This window comes from Notamacropus eugenii, chromosome 5 (assembly GCF_028372415.1).
Source record: "Notamacropus eugenii isolate mMacEug1 chromosome 5, mMacEug1.pri_v2, whole genome shotgun sequence".
NCBI lineage: Eukaryota > Metazoa > Chordata > Mammalia > Diprotodontia > Macropodidae > Notamacropus > Notamacropus eugenii.
In genome coordinates, this window is record NC_092876.1 from 85,896,283 (window position 1) to 85,913,959 (window position 17,677).

Consider the following 17,677-nt stretch of genomic DNA (forward strand, 5'->3'; position numbering starts at 1 on the left):
CGGGTCAGTCATTTCAGCACTGCTTGTCCAATATTTAGAATCTCCTTTCCGCTTAACCTTCTACCACATCTGCTTTGCAAAGTTCCAACCTTATTTCCTATTTCCTATTCCTATTGCCATTACAGAAGAAAGTCACAAAACCTTGCTAAATGGGAACACCATTGATTGATTGATTCATTAAATGCCTACCATGCTCAAGGCACTGGGCTAAGCTCAAGAAGAAACAGACACAAAATGTAATAAAGGAGTTTAAGTCTAAGAGAGGACAGCACACATGGGAAAGCGGTGACCAGGGAGGAGTATTTTGGTCTGAGAAAAAACAGGTAGTAGAATAACAGCAAGTAGAGGCATAGAAAAATTGACTGATATGTCCTTTCTAGGAATAATAGTGTTGGTTTGAGTACTATTTCAAGAGCAAGAGATAGAAGTGTTGGGGATAAATGGAGGGGAGTCCCCCAGTGCTGTGGCAGGGAGATAGAATGCAACATGGTGGGTCTGGGGTTTAAAAACTCATTAGTCAAAAGCACAGGACCCCAGCATGGGAACTAGAGTGAAACAGGGTGAGCAAACAGAGGCCAAGACTGCAGGGTGGAGCATACACCACGAAGAGCATACAGCATTCACATAGAGAAGTAAATATGAGAAAATTTGAAGAAATAGAGTAACACTAAGTAACTAGAAAGTTCAGGGAAAGCTTCTCATAGAAGGCAGAGTCTTAGTTAAGCCTTGAAAAAAATAAGCATTTATTATTAAGTAGCTACTTATAAATAGTTTTTAGATATTTCAAGAATAGTGATCAGGTTCATAGATTTTTTTCCTCCTAGCCAAACATCCTCAGTTTGCTCAACCAGCTCCTGCATGCCATCATCTCCAGTCCTCTGACTATCCTGGTTTTCTTTCCCTCCTCTGAATGAGCTAGAGACTGTACAGGCAGTTTGTAAAGGAAGTGTAGGATCAAGAGTTATGGGAGGGGTGTGGAAGGAAAGAAAGAAGGAAGGAAAGAAGGAAGGAAGGAAGAGGAGAGAGGGATGAAGGAAGGAAGGGAAGAAGGATTTATTAGGCACCTACAATGTTTCAGCACTGTTCTAAGTGCTTTACAAATATCTCATTTGATCCTCACAACAACCCTGAGAAGTAGGTGCTGTTATTATAAGCCACATTTTACAGCTGAGGAAACTGAAGTGGAGAGAGATTAAGTGACTTGCCCAGGGTCTCATAGCTAGTAAATTCTGAGGCCTGATTTGAATTCAGGTCTTTCTGCCTCCAGGACCAGTGCTATATCCATGGGTTAGGGGGAAGAGGGGGAATCTAGAAGCCAGTAAGGCAGTTAGACAAGAAGGGACCATCCTCACAGCTTGGTGCTCTATCCACTGCACCACCTAGCTGCAGACCCAGAAAACGCACTCTGTGGTACTTCAGACTATTAGAGCTGTTGAGAATTCAGGAGAAAGAGAGAAATCATTGTGGACTAGCCTAGGTGGGGAAAGGTTCCTGAAGAGAAGGGACTTGAGCTAATATTTAGAGAGTTGATAGAATTTAGATAAGCAAAGCAGAGAGAAACCAGGGAGTTAGGTAATGGAGCAGCATGAGAAGATCAATACTAGTTGGTGTTTGGTCCAGGAGTCTCCTTGGCGATGCTCACGCTTTCAGAGGGAAAAGCCCTTAGTGTCACACCCATCCCTCTCCACTCAGAGCCTGGGGAGCTCCCAGGACCCCCAGATCCTCACTCCCACTCACAGGAGGTCAGGAAAATCTCTATATTGGAAATCAGGCCGCCAGGAGAAGGTCATGCTGAAGATCATCTTTCCCTGTCAGAGGCCAGAGCCTAGAAATCTTTCTTGGAGAAAGAAGGTAGTTGGCAGTTGTCAGACACAGGCTTAGGAGCAGACTACAAGGTGTCTGGCTCAACAGTGGCCCCCAGTGTCTAGACAGGTTTATTTCAGGTGGTGATTATCCTTTGCTTAATTCCAAAGTCTCTTGTAAGAACAGTTCCCAGTGAGCTCCCGACTCCTGGTGCCTCAGTGGGGGCACATCCTGGTTTTCTTATCTCTTTCCTCCACCAGTTCTTTGTTTGCTTCCACACTCATGCCTGTAGCTATTTCCTCCACTTGAAATGTAGCCCTTTCTCCCTCTGCCAAAACAAAACTAAAAACTCACCTCCTCTGGGAAGCCTTCCTGAAGGAAGGAGCCCTCTCCTGAATTTACATCACTCCTTTACTTTATTTCCCCAATAAGACTAGTTCAGTATGTCAGCTGGTGCTCTCCTTGAGGGGAGACCATTTGCATCACTTCTTGGAGTATCTCAAGAATTTCTTTGATGTTCAATTTGTTCCAGTCAGAAGGACAGAATAGTTCATGCTTAAAAGGAGCAGTTTAGATAGGAATTGGAGGGGAAGTCTTTGTGGTTCCTACGTTAACTAGGGGAAGGGGACTCATGATGCCAGAATTTCTGTCACCACTTCTTGGGTCCAACCCTCAGAAGACAACTAGAGCTCTGAAGAGACGGTCGGAAAGATCCCTTTCAATTCTTGGACACCAACCAGAACTGGTGGAACTGAGCAGAAAAATGTGAAGGCCTTTAGCCTAAAAGGCAGTGATGCCCTCGGGTGGAGGTTGAATGCCCACTACTAGGATATTCTCCTGCCTGTCAGGGATACAAACTCCAGCAGATCTCACCATGTGAAATGCTACCTCTATTCATATCCCTATGGGCCCCTCAGAAACACCAATGCATGTCCCCTCATACTGACTAGAATCCTAGTGACTTATCTCATTATCCTCTTTCCTTGAACTTTGTGCCTAATTTCTTGTGACTACAATGTAGAGGACAAAGTACAAGTTCTACATTTAGGGGAGCTCAGTTCAAATTCTGCCTCTGTGACCTTGGGCAAGTCTCATTTCTCTGAGCCTCAGTTTCCTTATTTGTAAAACAAGAGGACAAAACAAAGAAAACTAGACAACCTGTAAAATGTGGGTTCTAGACCTCTGTGGGCAATCTGGTGAAATGTGTGGACCCCTTCTTAGAATCATATTTTAATGCATAAGATGAACTATATACCATTACAAAGGAAATCAATTATATTAAGATATAATTGTCAGAATAGTAAAAAAAAATTATGGTCTAGTAATATACATGCTTCCTTATTAATGCGTTAAATAATAAGACAGCATATTTAAAATACAGGCAAGTTAAAGTGTCTAATAATGAGAGTAATTTTGAAGTAGTAATGAATATAAACAGTATTTCAAGTTATCTGTAACAACTCTAATGTGACAGGAAAATACCTGTGATTTCTATTGGTGACAAAGTCACAGGTTCTCCTATGTTACATTCATAATGAAAAGAAATGTAAGATTTCTGTTAGAAGTTTGTGAAAATCAAGATATTATTTTTCCTCCATCCACATTCACAGACCCCTTAAAATCTGTAATGGATTCCTTGTTCTAAACTCTTCCAGTTCTAAAACTCTGATTCTAAGACCATGACACCCTCAGGCAATCAGGAGGCCCAAGCACAGCTCAAACCAGTAGAGAGGGAACTTCAGACACTGAAGACAACTCTCTCCCCTTATTTGATTTTTTTAGTCTAACTCACCAAACTGCCTCCTTTGCAGAAATGGATTTTCCAGGCTGCATTCACTTCTGGGAAGAGAGCAGAAGAGAACAATGAACCAACCTGCCATACCCTTTCATAGATTCATGAAACAAATCATTTCACCTTCCTAAGTCTTAGTGTCCTCATCTGAAAAAAAATTGGACATAGTCATTCTTGCACTATCTACCTTACTAGAAGCTAGGTGGCACAGTATCCTGAGCACTGAGCCTGAGTTTGAGTCCCTATGGACAAATAACTGAACCTCTGCCTGCCTCAGTCTCCTCATCTGTAAAATGGGGAAGATGATGATGATGATGGAGATGACTCATACTAATGGGCACCTACTTCACAGGGTTGTTGTGAGGATCAAATGAGTTACCATTTGAAAAGCACTTTGTAAACCTTAAAAGGCAATATAAATGCTAATTATTATTAATACAAGGCTTTTGTGAAATCCCTTCATAACCACCAGCTGCTTCATAAAGGTTGCCTACTATTAGCATCATTAATAATAATCACTGGCATTTATACAGTGCTTTAAGGTTTGCAAAGGGCTTTACAAATATGATTATATTTGATCTTCCCAGCAACCCTGGGAGGTAGGTGATATTATACCAATCTTACAGATGAGGAAACTGAGTCTGAAAGTTTAAATGAGTTGGCCAAAGTCACAGAGCTAGTTTATGTCCAAGGAAGGATTTGAACTCTACTGACTCCAAGACCAGCACTTCATCTACTAGGTCACCTAGCACTATTTTTCTGGTAGGGAATAGTCTCTGGTGAATTTGACTGGCAAGAGCCAGTTTTTCTCAGTGTCTGTCCCTCTCAGAAAGATCAACCATAGAAATTCCAGACTTGCAGAGGGAAGGAGACCAAACTCACATATGCAGAGAGGAAATAACAACTAAGATAGCTGCTTGGAGTGTCTGCTTGAAGCCTTCGTTTTCTAGGTAATAGAGTAATTTGTACTTGCTGATATGAGACTTTGGAAGTCTTTACAAGTCATTTAGTCTGTTTTAGTGAGGGTCTTTGTGTCATGATATGCCTGTGTATGTTAGTGTGTCTATGTGTGCGTGTGTGTGTGTGTACCTATGAGTATATCTTTGTGGAGCTGCCTATGAATACAGCTATCTCTAAATGTGGGGCTGTATGAGAGTGTCTCTATTTGTGAATGTGTGTCTGTGTGTGTGCTTCTGAATCTCTCTCTGTCTGAGTGTGTGAGTAGGTCTGTGTGCCTCTGACTATATCTCTATCTGTGAATGTGTGTATGCGTGTGTCTATGAACATGAATCTGTCTGGGAGTCTGTACGTACCCCATAATTGATCATTCTCTGTAACAGTTTGTTTCATGTACCTCAGTGAGAGTTGTTGGCGTGGGGCACACTTAGGGGAACAGTCAAGTCTTAATAACAGTAATAGGGCACATTTAAATAGTACTTCATAGTTTACAAAATACTTCCTTCACAAAGTTTTGCGACCTAGCAAATGCCTGGTTCTTATCCTCATTTTGCAGATGAGGTGACTGAAACTCAGAGAAATGAAGGAACTTGTTTCTTGTTAGAATGAACAGTGGAGCTGAGACTAGAATTGAGATGTTATGACTTTGCTTCACTGCTCTTTCCATTGGACCACACTGCCTCCATCAATTCTCTCTTCCCCAAAACAGGACCACTTTAGTGACTCAGAAGTCCCATCTTCCTCCCCTTCTCAATCATTACTTGTTTAGATTTCGAATTCATATTGTGCTCATAATCATTTTACTTTCTCCATCTCAGTATTATCCTTCTCAGAAGCAGATAATGATTCCCACCTGCCAAGGCAGAGTGAGTCTTAAGATTAAATTGTGTCTTAATCTTAACTCTTATTTAAGGACCCCTCCTTCCCCTGTGCCTCAGAAGCTGTGGAGGGCCTGCCAGAAGGCTCTAAAATAAATTTCTCTCAATGGTGATCCTGTCTCCATACTGTGCCTAACTTCTAAGCACTGATGAGATGGGATAAACACAAATTCAACCATTCTAAGCTCTATCCCACCCCATGTATATCTCACTCTGGGTCCAGTGGGAACAATAGGTAGAAGTTATAGAGATGAACAGCTTTGAAAGTCAGTTGTTGAATTTCCACATACATATGCATAATATATATGCACATGCATGCTTACACATGTGTGAATGTAGGTTATACATATATAGCAAAAGGAAACTATATGTGATATTTACCTTTTCATATATAATTCTCTTTTTCTATTCTGCTTTACATATAGAAATATTCTCTTTTGTGCATCCAATAAATGTGATTTGTTTTTTAATTTGTACCATTCCTATATGTATATATATAATATTTTTAAATGACACATCTTAAATTTAATAATTTATTGTCATTGAAATTTTGATGATGCATATTGCATCATATAACCATATATTAGCATACTGTAAACAAATTATTACATGTACATATTCCTGCCAATGAATTCTGGACTTGTCAACAATGCACAACTTGTTCACCTGCCAACACTTGCTTGTCAAGACCTGTCAGTAGACGACCACTGGTTGGTTATAACTTGCATTTTGTGTGTTTATTTGGAAAATAATGTAATCACTATGACTTTAACTCTGTCACACAACAGATGAAATACGAGAATGGTTTTTCAAAATTTTCTTACCTTCTTTACTTATGCTTCTACTGTCCCCTTTTTCTTCAATGGCCCCCAGTTGCACCTGTGGCTGCCACTACTGCCCCCTTGGATCATTCCAGTGCTCCCTTGGAGGCATTGCCCACTTTGGGAATCTATGCATGGAAGGAGCTTGGGTCATGGATGAGGGAAGTTATCAACCCAGTTAGCAAGCACATCTAATCCTATGCTATCCTATTATTTCAGTTTCTTGGGTTCAAATATGATATGATATGATATAACTTGACATGATGTAATGTAATGTAATAGTATAACTTTACCTAAATTAAAATACATTGCAATATGATATGACATAACACAAGATAGCATTAACTAGCATAGTATAATGTAACATAATACAAGTTATCATAATATAATTTCTTTTGAACTAGACCTGTGATTTCATTGGTGTAGTACAAGGAAAGTCCCTCTACCTTTGCAGACTGGCACTTTCTGCAAATTATAGACATGGAGATTTACTTAGGGCACTGAGAGGTGGGGGATTTGCTCAGGGCTGTAGAGCCAGTATATGTCAGAGGTGTCAGAATTTAAACCCAGGTCTTCCAATATAGGATATGATACAATATACTATGCCACATCATGTCCAAAGTGTAGTATTGTGTTGTATTGTGCAGTATAATGCACAACACAAGACAATACAAATTATAATAGATGTTATATGATATATTATAGCATTATATCTGAAAAATGGGATTTCTGGGGCTCCTCTCAGTGGGAATAAATGATCCTAGCTACAAAGTAAGAGGAATATAGGGCTAGTGGGATAAGCATAGTATTCAACTGGGCCTTCCATCACAACCCTACAGAAGGCAAAGGGGTTTATTGGTTAAGAAAATATGGCTTCTCCCTGGATGAAGGCTGCATTTGCTCTGTCTAAGCTAACAGCGTCAGCAGCTGAAAATGGACCTGATTTTAAAGTCAAAACCTCCAAAGGAGAGGAAATGAGACTGGAAGTCAGAACATGATGATTCTTTTCACCTCTTTCCTGTTGATGGCATGGCCTTCCTCCCCATTATACAGCCTAGTGGGATTTTGGTGTCATCTTTGCCACATCTATCTCCCTTACCCCTGCATCTTATTAGCTGCCAAACACTGTCCATTCTGCCTCTAAAATATCTTTCCTGTTCATGTCTTTTGCTTGTTAGCTTTCCCCCTTTACCTGAAATGGATTATGGCTTTTCCCCTCACCTGGGATTTCTCTCTTACTTTATGATGCAACTTAGGTATCATCTTCTACATGAAGCTCCTCCTAACTACCATGTGTTGTATTTAACTAACAGATACATATGTGCATGTATCTATGTATGTATATGTACACATACATGCATGTCTGTCTTTTGTATTTATGCTATGTATTTTTTTTATTTGTACTTGTTTTCCACACCCAAATATAAGCACCTTACAATCAGGGATTGCTTTCTTTTACTCATACACTCAGCACCTAGTACAGTGTCTGTATATAGTAAGTGCTTGACAAACACTTGTTGATTGATTGACTGATTGATCTATCCTTTTCTCTCCACTTTTACTCCCAGTACCCCAGTTTGGACCTTCGTCTCTTCTCATGTAGATTTCTATAATAATCTCAGAACTGGACTTCCTTTCTCAATTCTCTCTCCAATCTATCTATTCTATTCTATCTGATTCATGTTCTAAATCACTCCTCTATTTTCCATTGCCAAATAAAGTATAAACTCTTAATCCCATCATTGAAGGCTTTCCTCAATCCTGCCCTAATCTCCCTGTCTTTTTATCTCCTTCTGTATCTCTTCACCTGTTCTAAATTCCAACCAAATTGGATGATTCATCATGCTCAACACCAGTCCAGTCTGTCCTGTCCTCAGGCCTTTGTGCTTGCCATAGTGGATACCCTTTTAACATGGCCCAAGCCTCCCTTTTTTCAGGGTCAATTTCAGGTGGCACCTCCCTCACTAAGGGAGGTCCTTGACCCTCTTCCCCTACCACTTGCAAACATGGGAATGGTCTTTCTCTCCTCAGAATCTTTTGTAGGGCTTTGACTCAATGTTCCTTTCGCTCTCTTATAAATTTTGTTCTCTTGTCTCATTTTCCTTTGTATCATAATAATTTGGTTACTTATACACATACCGCACACACCCCACAATCCCTTCCCCATTAGACTGTAAACTCATTAAGAGTAGAACTTGTCTCATCCCTATAGTCTTAACCCAGCACAGAGCCCTGCACATAATTGGTACTTATGAAATGTTTGTTTTATTAATAAATTGTATTGTTAAATCATATAAAGGGTAATCACATAGAAGAGTTATTAGACACAGTCTCTTTGACCTCAGACTACAAAACTATGAACTTATAGAGAGATGGATTTGTGCTCAGGACATTTAGAGCTATCCCTCCCTGGCTGCCTCCTCACGTAGTGTGTTTGTGTGCCCCATCACTGGAAATTTTCAACAGTGTCTGAATTTACCCCTTGATTTCTGGATTAGGAATCAGCTCATGACTCTATGATCCCTTTTATTGAAAGGATGTTATGATTGTAAGTTCAGATTGCATCAAATTGAAAAGAGAGAGAGAGAGATCATGAAGTCATGATTTATTGAGTCCCAACCTTGCATTATGTTAAAGGTGTCAACCTCCAGTGTTGAAAGAGTGCCAGACCTCCCAAAATCTGAGTTCTAGTTCTTGCTCTAACTCTGATTAGCTGCGCCATTGTGGGAAATCACTAACCTCTTGGAAACTTAGCCTTATCGTCTGTAAAATGGACTTGGATCCCAAGAATAAACAAATAGCAGAATTCTGAGTCTTTCAGAGATCATCTATACCAGCCTTTTATTTGAAGTATTAGCTATCACTAGAGCATGCCTGACAAAGGGGTCATTCAGCCTCTGCTTGAGGACTCCCAGTGACAGTAAACTCACTACCTTTTGAGTCAATCCATTCCACTTGGGGAGCAGTTCTCATTGTTAGGAAGTTCTTCCTCGTGTTGCCATGATAAGTTGATATACAGCTGCGACTTGGTATTCCTGATGTCATGTAATATAGGAAAGAGCTCTGACTTTGGAGTCAGAGGACACATGGGATCAAATCCTGCCTTGAATACTTCCCTTGGACAACTCACTTAACCTTCCTGACTTTCAGTGCTTTCATCTATAAAATGAGGAAGTTAAGTATACATTACCTCTGAAGTTCCTACCAGTTCCAGATCCAGAATCTCATGTAGAAATCTTTCTCCTTTCTTATAATTTGTAACCATTAGCCTTTGTTCTGTCTCTTCTAGGACCAAGGATAAGAAGTCAGCACTTTCCTTTACCTGACAACCTTTAAAATATTTGAAGGTTGATGAAGATTGAGGAACTTATTTAAATGACATAGAGCATAGGCTTAGCTCTTTTAAAATGGATGGCTATTCCAAAAAATCAAGGCTGAAGAAACTCTCCTGCCACCTACATAGGGCTTAAAGCTGTCCCTAGAACCATCCCTTGGCAGGATTTTGAAGGAGCTGAAAGACAACTGTTCCTCTTTCCTTCCAATTTCCCCTCACCATCCTTGAGCACTGAGAGCATTCAGGCTATTCTTTGGTTTTTCACGTTGCTGTTTCCCCATTCACTCTGATCTGCTCTCATCAGCAGAGCTTTTTGGACCCCTGGCCCCATCAAAACAGACCCTTTTCTATATTCATACTCTGAGAGGGATGTTGATAGTTAATTAATAAGATATTTATTCACTGAACAAGCATGTATTAAGTACCTATCATATGCCAGGCAGTATGCTAGATCTGGAGATACATAGATGAGAGGGTAACAGTCCCCACTCTCAGCAAATTTATATTTGATTTAAGAAAAGAACATGTACACAAATAGATGCATAGGGTTTACAAAGTAAATTAAAGTCATTGTGATTGAGGAGGCCACTGACAACAGGAGAAGGGAGACGAGTTCAAGAAAGACCTCCTGTAGGAAAGGGTGATGCTTGCCAATAAGTCAACGTGTTCCTCTTCCCAAGCAATAGAGTGGCAATTTACAGTCTTTTAGAGACAATGCCTTCACCCAAATGAGTGGAGTAATGATGACTTTCTCATCTTGTGACAGTCCAGTAGGGAAAATGAAATCGACTATTTCAGGAGATAGAGAATCCTCCTCCCTCTTTTCTGTCTCTTCTCTCATCACTGAGAGCAGTTCCATGCACCTAGAGTATTCCTTTTCTCGCTCCAGATCAAACTGGCCTTAAATAGCCCTCTCTTAAGGATTCTGCTTTGCCCGCATTTTTCCCTGCTGTGTGTCTTGGCAGATGGCACCCAGTACATTTCTCTCTCACACACAGATTTCTCCTTGAAAACAGGGGTGTATATTTATCGAACACACAGAATTGAAATATACACTGATTACTTTGGGGACATTTTAGCTCAAAAACAAATATGCTCATCTACCAGATAACTAACTTCTCTGCAGGGGGAAGCTAGCTCTGCTCCGAATTCTAACAGTCATTCTCACAAGCATGGAGGCAGAAAGGAAATGGAAGCAGATTATATGTTCCCAGGGGTGCTACTGGGCCGTTCTTGAAGTTTGGGGCATGTATCTGAGAATCCTATAGTCTGACACAGGACTGTGGTATTCTGCAAATAAAGTCTAGGGGGAAAACCCCCAAAAAACATCAACTCATGGGAAGGACAAAAAACCCCTAACTCTAAAAACCAAATCAAAACCCCCCTCTTTACCAAGGAGCTCACTTTCTTTTTGCTCACCTTTATACCCCTTTGAGGCCATATGCAAAGGTCATACGTCTCCCATCAACTCATGACCTGGGATATTTTTACTTCTTTTTCAGGGAATAGGGCAGTAGAAGTCCAGAAAAATTATGCCGCAGTTCCCCAGAAAACTCTCTCTTACCTAGTCACATTTCCCCAAAGGTCCTCTGGGACCTGGCCCTCATGTTGGTTCTGCATCCTATGGGTTTTCCACTAGCTGGCTGAACAGAAGAAGTTATTCTTCATTCCATCTCTTCTATTGGCTCTTAAAGTGAAGGTGGTCAATCTTTGATGGTACCAAATCTGTACTCCCCATTTCCCCAGACACTGGGAAGAAAACTATCTTGCTATTTCTCTGACATTCCCAAGAGTTTCCCCTTTTTCTCAGACCCCTTTTCTATATTTCAATATGACATAATTTTAAAAATATCCAATATCACCTTACTATATGACCTGCCCATGTCACTTTTCAGCCTAGGACTAGGTACTGCTCCAACCACCATGACAATGTCCTTCATCATTCTCTCTTACCCTCTCTCCACTTCACACTTTCCTTTTGCTTGGATAATAGAAAGAAATAAAGAATCACAGCACCACTTCTCCAGAAACGACAAACCACTCTTCATTTCTATATGGGAAACAAAGTCTCCAATTAAAAAAACAACAAAAAGGAGATGATTTAACCTTTGTCATATTCCAGCCAGGGAGAAAATCTATTGTCACACAATCACTGAAGCTATTGTGCTGATTGTCAAGAATGGAACCTTTGGGATGGGTGGTAGAATAATTCCCCACAGCTAATCTATGATAGAATTGGTCAATGTAGGGTGACGCTTTAGCAACATTGTTCCATGCACTGTCGGATGTAAATATTCTGCCCTTCATTGTGTAAGCAATCAAAGGGAGGCTTTTATAGACAGGGGAGCCTGAATGGTTATAATATCTACTCCAAGGAGCTCGTAGGGGAAATCAGAGAATATTGTGTTTTCCAAAGCCTCCTTTAGCAGCCTGTCTTTAATCTTTTGCGTTGGTCCAGTAAGTTGTATGCTGGCCACATCACAGAGGCCTGCACTTTAAATGTTGTCCCTGACATTATTAAAAAGCACAAAATAGGGAATTAGGCCGAAGGTTAAACAAAAAAAAGTCATTCCTAAGATTGTGCCATCCAGCTGTCTCCTGGCAGGCATCATCTTCCCAGGCCTTTCCTGTCTCCACTGGGTGCTGAATTTGCTTAGGAACAGCAAGGTGAAAGAGCCTCGGGGATGGGCACCCATTTTTCACCTCATAGGTCCCACAGAAAGAGATAGGTCAAAGTGGTCTGATTGTTAAGAGTTCATTAAGTAAAGAGCAGCAGGCATCGTAGAGTGACTTTTAAAAATGATCGACTTTTATTTATAATGACGTTCCAGCCATTAATTTCCAAGGAAGAAAGCCCCAAAGCCGAAGCAGGTTCATTAGAAATTTGACATTAGTAATTTAATTAAATTGGGTCTTTGCATCTTGTTGCAGAAAATGAAACGTTAGTTCTATACCGATTCTCAGCTCATTTACCCTGATTCTCTCCCTCTCCCTCACCTTGGGCTCCTTATCTTCTGGAATTAACACTGCTCTATCTGCCCACTGTGGGCCAAACTCTTCAGACAGGGTTAGGCAATGAGAGAATGGAAGGTGATCTAGATGAAAGGCAGAAAGAGATAGCACTAGTGGAGAGGTGGAGCCATGTCTGGCTCTGAGATGAGGAGCTGGGAATGAAGATCTCTGGCTTTAGAAGCAGCCCTAAATGCCATCCTTTTGGTAAAAAATATACTCCACCAGACTCCCTGGACATCCACAGAGAGCTTTGTCCCTCCATCACAGGCTCCACAGACCCAGCAGACTCTCTGAGTATCTATAGTAAGCTTTGTACCTCATAGAATCACAGAAGTAGAGTTAGGAGGTATCTTAGGGGACACTTAATTCAAATCCCTTCTTTTACAAATGAGGAAAATGAACCTCCAAAAGGGGAAGTGATCTGCTCAGGGTCACCCCTCAGATCCCAGTGGCCTAAGTTTCTAACCTTATATAAGGGGGAAGAGAGAGGCAGCTGGGTGGTGCAGTGGGTAGTGCTCTGAAATCAGCAAGACCTGACTTCAAATCTGGTCTTAGATACTTATTGTTTGTGTTACCCTGGGCTAGTCATTTATGTTCTCTATGGTTCCGTCATTCCTGCTGTAAATTACCTATTATTACCTCCCAGAGTTATTATGAGGATAAAATTAGTTAATATTTATAAAGTGTTTTGCAAACTTTAAAGTGTCATATAAGTACTATCTGTTGTTGTGGTTGTTATTCACCTATCCCCCTCCCCCTTTCTGGAAATTCCTGCCAATGTCTCATTGTTTAGCAGCCTGTTGAAGGTGGTGGCCCTGTCAGAGCTAGGTTTAGGCATTTAAGCATCAGAAGATTTAACCCATCAGAACAGCTTCACTTACATGGTTAATTGCAAACAATTACAAGTAGGGACCAAACAGCTCTCTATTAATAATAAGCACCCCTTCCCAGGTAACATCCTGTCATACGTTCATTAAAATTCACAAACTTACAGCCTAGACAGGGAGATTCAGAGAGGAGATTTGGAGGCAAATACCTGAAGTTGTGCTCTGTGTCCACATCTCTGACACTGGCATATTTGGGATATAGCAGAGCTCCAGGCCAGGAACTTGTATATCCTGCTTGAGGTGCTGCTAAGCCAAAGGTGGGCAACTAGGTGATGCAGTGGATAGAGTGCCAGGCCTGAAGTCAGGAAGATCTTATCTTCATGAGTTCAACTCTGGCCTCAGACATTTATTATATGTACGACCCTGAACAAGTCATTTAACCCTGTTTGCTTCAGTTTGCTCATCTATAAAATAAACTGGAGAAGGAAATGGCAAAGCACTCCATATCTCTGTCAAAAAGACCCCAAAGGGAGGCATAAAAAGTAGGATGTCGGAAAAATAACCGCACGACAAAGCCAGAGGTGTTCCGCTCTTTTAGAGTGTTGTTTTAACAAAGGATGCAGAAATGGGAGAGACCTTGTTATCTTAAAGGTGATTATTGCAAGGTAATTATTACATGAGTGTATAACCCTGGAAATTTGGGAATGTGTGGGTAGCTGTAGTGCCTTACAATGAGGCAGGATTGTCTCTAGAAACGTCGGCCCCAAGTGAGTGGCTCTGAGTAAAAGGTTTGAGCCATTATGGGTGAAACAATCAAGGCCAAAAGGAGGTGGACTTTGACTGGGTCTTGAGAGTTGGGCAGAATTTGGATAAACAGAGAAGACAGTAAATGAATTCCAGCCAAGCAGAAATGGCCATGTTTTATTGGAGCTAAAGGACCTACAGATTAGTTCAAGGAAGGAAATTTGGAAAAGTAGGTTGGGGCTAGGAGGTGGAGGGCCCTGAATGCTGCCTTGTGTAGCTTGAATTTTTGCCTTTAGGCAATGGGAAGCCTTTCAATACTTTGTGGCCTTTGTGGACAGAGTCGTTAGAGGACTTTCCGACAACGTAAGAGGAAAGAGAAAGGATGAGAGGCTTTGGCCAGTGACTAAGCAGGGTATGTATCTTTCTTTGTCTTGACAGTTCTCCCCAGTCACACATGTGGGAACCCAGGAAGACTCCCCAATGGCATCCAACAGGGAACAACTTTCAACCTGGGTGATAAGGTCCGTTATAGCTGCAACACGGGCTTCTTTCTGGAGGGTCACGCGGTGCTCACCTGCCATGCCAGCTCTGAGAGTAGTGCCACTTGGGACTTCCCTTTGCCTACCTGCCGAGGTAAGTGGTTACCCGAAGAGCCTTTGTGTATGGGATCAAAAGCAATCCCCACTTCTCCCTTTTGTCTCATTTACCCTCTCAGCTTTGAGAAGAGATAGGGTGAGAGGGGCTAGGTCCAGTGATGGGGAACAAGATCTGCGTACTTGTACATGCATAAAAAAAGATGAAACACAAAGTTAACCATTTTGCTCCCCTGCTCGAAAATTCCCAAGGGCTTTCAACTGCCTCTAGATAAAATGCAAACACCTTAACCTGGCATTCTGAGGTTCTCCACACTCTCCAGCTTCACTTTTCCAGCCGTATTGCTTCCATTCATAAATGCCACTTTCAGTCTGAACCTAGCTGTCAGCTATTCTCTGAACTTGACATTGCATCTCCTGCTTCCATATATTTGCAGGTCATTTCCTATTCCTAGGATGAATTCCATCCTCATCCCAAACTTTCAGAATCTTCCTTTCATCAATCAGCCAAACAACAAGCCTGTATTAAGCACCTACTATGTGCCAGGCACTTTACTAGGCACTGGGATATAAATACAAAGAAGCAAGTGATCCCTGCTCTTTAAGCCTCCACTTAGTAATTATCACTTCCTCTATAAGACCTCCTTGGATATCTCCAGTTACCATTATTCTCTCCTTCTTCATCTTCTTTTATTTTCTTATCTCTTGTATGTTGTATCCCATCTGCAGGTGGAGATAAGTTCCTCAGAGTTGAGATTATTTAGGTTTTGCTTCTATACCCCCGGAGTCTAGCATAGTGCTGTATACATAATAGGCACTCTCACCATGGGATCATAGATTTAAAGAAACAACTCAGTGCCAGAGAAGTTAATGATTCACTCGAGATTATATATGTAATAAGTAGCAGAGCTAGAATTCAAACCCAGGTCTTCTGACTACAAATCCAGGGCTCTTTACACTGTACCAAACTACCTCTTAATAAGTGTTGAACTTAAATAAATTTAGCACGTTTGCCTCATTGAATTGTTGGATCATCTTAGAACAATTTATCTGTTAGTGCAAATGAATGTAATGCAAACAGATTGAAATGCAAACCTCAGTGTGGAGAGCCCCCAAATAAAGGAGTGATCAAGTCTACAGGGATTCAGGGAGGCTTTTTGGCAAAGGGATGCATTAAGCAGAATTTTGAAGGAGAGGAGTAAATATGAATTTTGAAGAAGGCATTCCTATCTTTGTCAGAGAAATTGGGACTTTTAATATCACAAATATTTCAATGTTCCTGCTGAATCACCTGGAGTATTAATTTGACTATGGGCACCTGGAGGTTGGGGCTCTGGGGTTTCTATTTTGTTTTGGGAAGGGAGTCATCAAAAACCTTTAGAAAACAACTTGGCAGAGTCTTGACCAGCCTTCATGGCTGTGTCAAAGAGTCCTTCTCTCTTCTACCCCTGGGAATATCAGATTCAAAGGCCTGAAACATAGCCAGATGGAAGACTCTGAGTCCAATCAGTCATCATATGCAGCCACAAGGAAGCAAATAAACCAAGCCTTAGAAAAAAGGGTAAAGATGGAAACAAAGGCAGCCTGGGCAATAATCCTGGAGGGGCTAAAGTAAAATGTTGAGGGTTCATCACTGCCAACACCAATAAGATGGAAGAGTTTTATTGATGTGTACCATTGTGATGGGCATAGTCATCTAGATATCTTAAAGGTGACACGGTTTGTGTCTTAAGAAATGAGAAATATAAGGAATTCAGAGAAACATGGGAAATTTTGCCTGAGTTTGCCTAAAGCAGAGTAAACCAAACCAGGAAAATAATATATACAATGACTAAAAATAACATAATAGAGATGAATAAAAAACAAAGGTAGATGACGTTAATGATTAACCTTGTCCCCAGAGAAGGTGTGATGAAATAAATGCATCATCCTTCTTCCTTTGGGGAAATAGGGGAACTATGGGTGTGGAATGTTGCATACTCTGTCAGATTTGATCTCTGTGTCAATTGCTTTAGCTTAAACTTTTATTGTTATTGCTACAAGGGAAGGAGGAGTAGTTATGTTGGAAAGTGATTCCTGCACAAGTAACCTTGGCTTGTGTCTATGAGGGAGGTTTACAAGATATGGACCATATTCTTACTGAGTCTGCCCTTAGGAGGCTGGTTTATGAAGTGATTCGTGCTTTTGCCCTAAGTTAGGACAGGCTGGGGTTTGAACTTCCAGCTTTGCTCTAGGAAAGTCCCCTCTCTCCTGTGTGGCTCCCTCTTTCCTCTGTGTCCAAGAGATACCTGGCAACATAAGAACAGGCTCAGTCACAGGTGTTTATGGGAAATAATATTAAACCTAGCAAATCTATTTTTAATGGAATACATTCTTTAAAACACAATTGAGTGGAAGGTTAGGTTGGGTTAGAGCCTGTTTTCTCAGAGTTCCCATTGTAGGATAGAGCTCCTACAATAAAAACACATAATCATACCTCCCAGCTTGTCCATAGAAGTCATCTCTCATGAACTAAAGAGTGGAATTGCAGATGGGGCAGGCACTGGCTGCCACCATGGTCATGTTACTGCCATATAATAACTACTACCTCTTCTACAGTCACAAAATTCCCACAGTCCTGGGAAACCTGTCACCCTCTGATGGAGAACTGATTTCACATTAGTTTCTCCTCTTCCTAAACTGGGAAGAACTACGAATCTGAGGTTTTATAGCTAGCCTACCCTTTATAGAGACTGTTACATGTAGAAACAAGACCTCAAAACTTTTTTAAAAAGAGAAATGTCTAGAATCCTGATATTCTCCCTGCAGAGGTTGATGGGGTCAGGAGAGAGAGCTTGGTCTTTGAGAAAGGAGGAGTATCTGGTTCTTATAAGCACCTACCTGTCTATGATCTTAGAGCTGGCCACAGTCATGAAG

General features: G+C 41.1%; 1 protein-coding gene across 2 annotated transcripts in view; it reads left to right on the top strand.

The window, feature by feature from the left end:
* The window catches only part of CSMD2 (CUB and Sushi multiple domains 2), a 1,007,626-nt gene that overhangs the window by 384,450 nt on the left and 605,499 nt on the right, over positions 1–17,677 (top strand). For both annotated transcript variants that reach the window (XM_072610105.1, XM_072610106.1), the window contains exon 4: positions 14,607–14,801. In XM_072610105.1, coding sequence (XP_072466206.1) covers positions 14,607–14,801 — 195 coding nt within the window. The remainder of the gene's footprint in view (positions 1–14,606; positions 14,802–17,677) is intronic.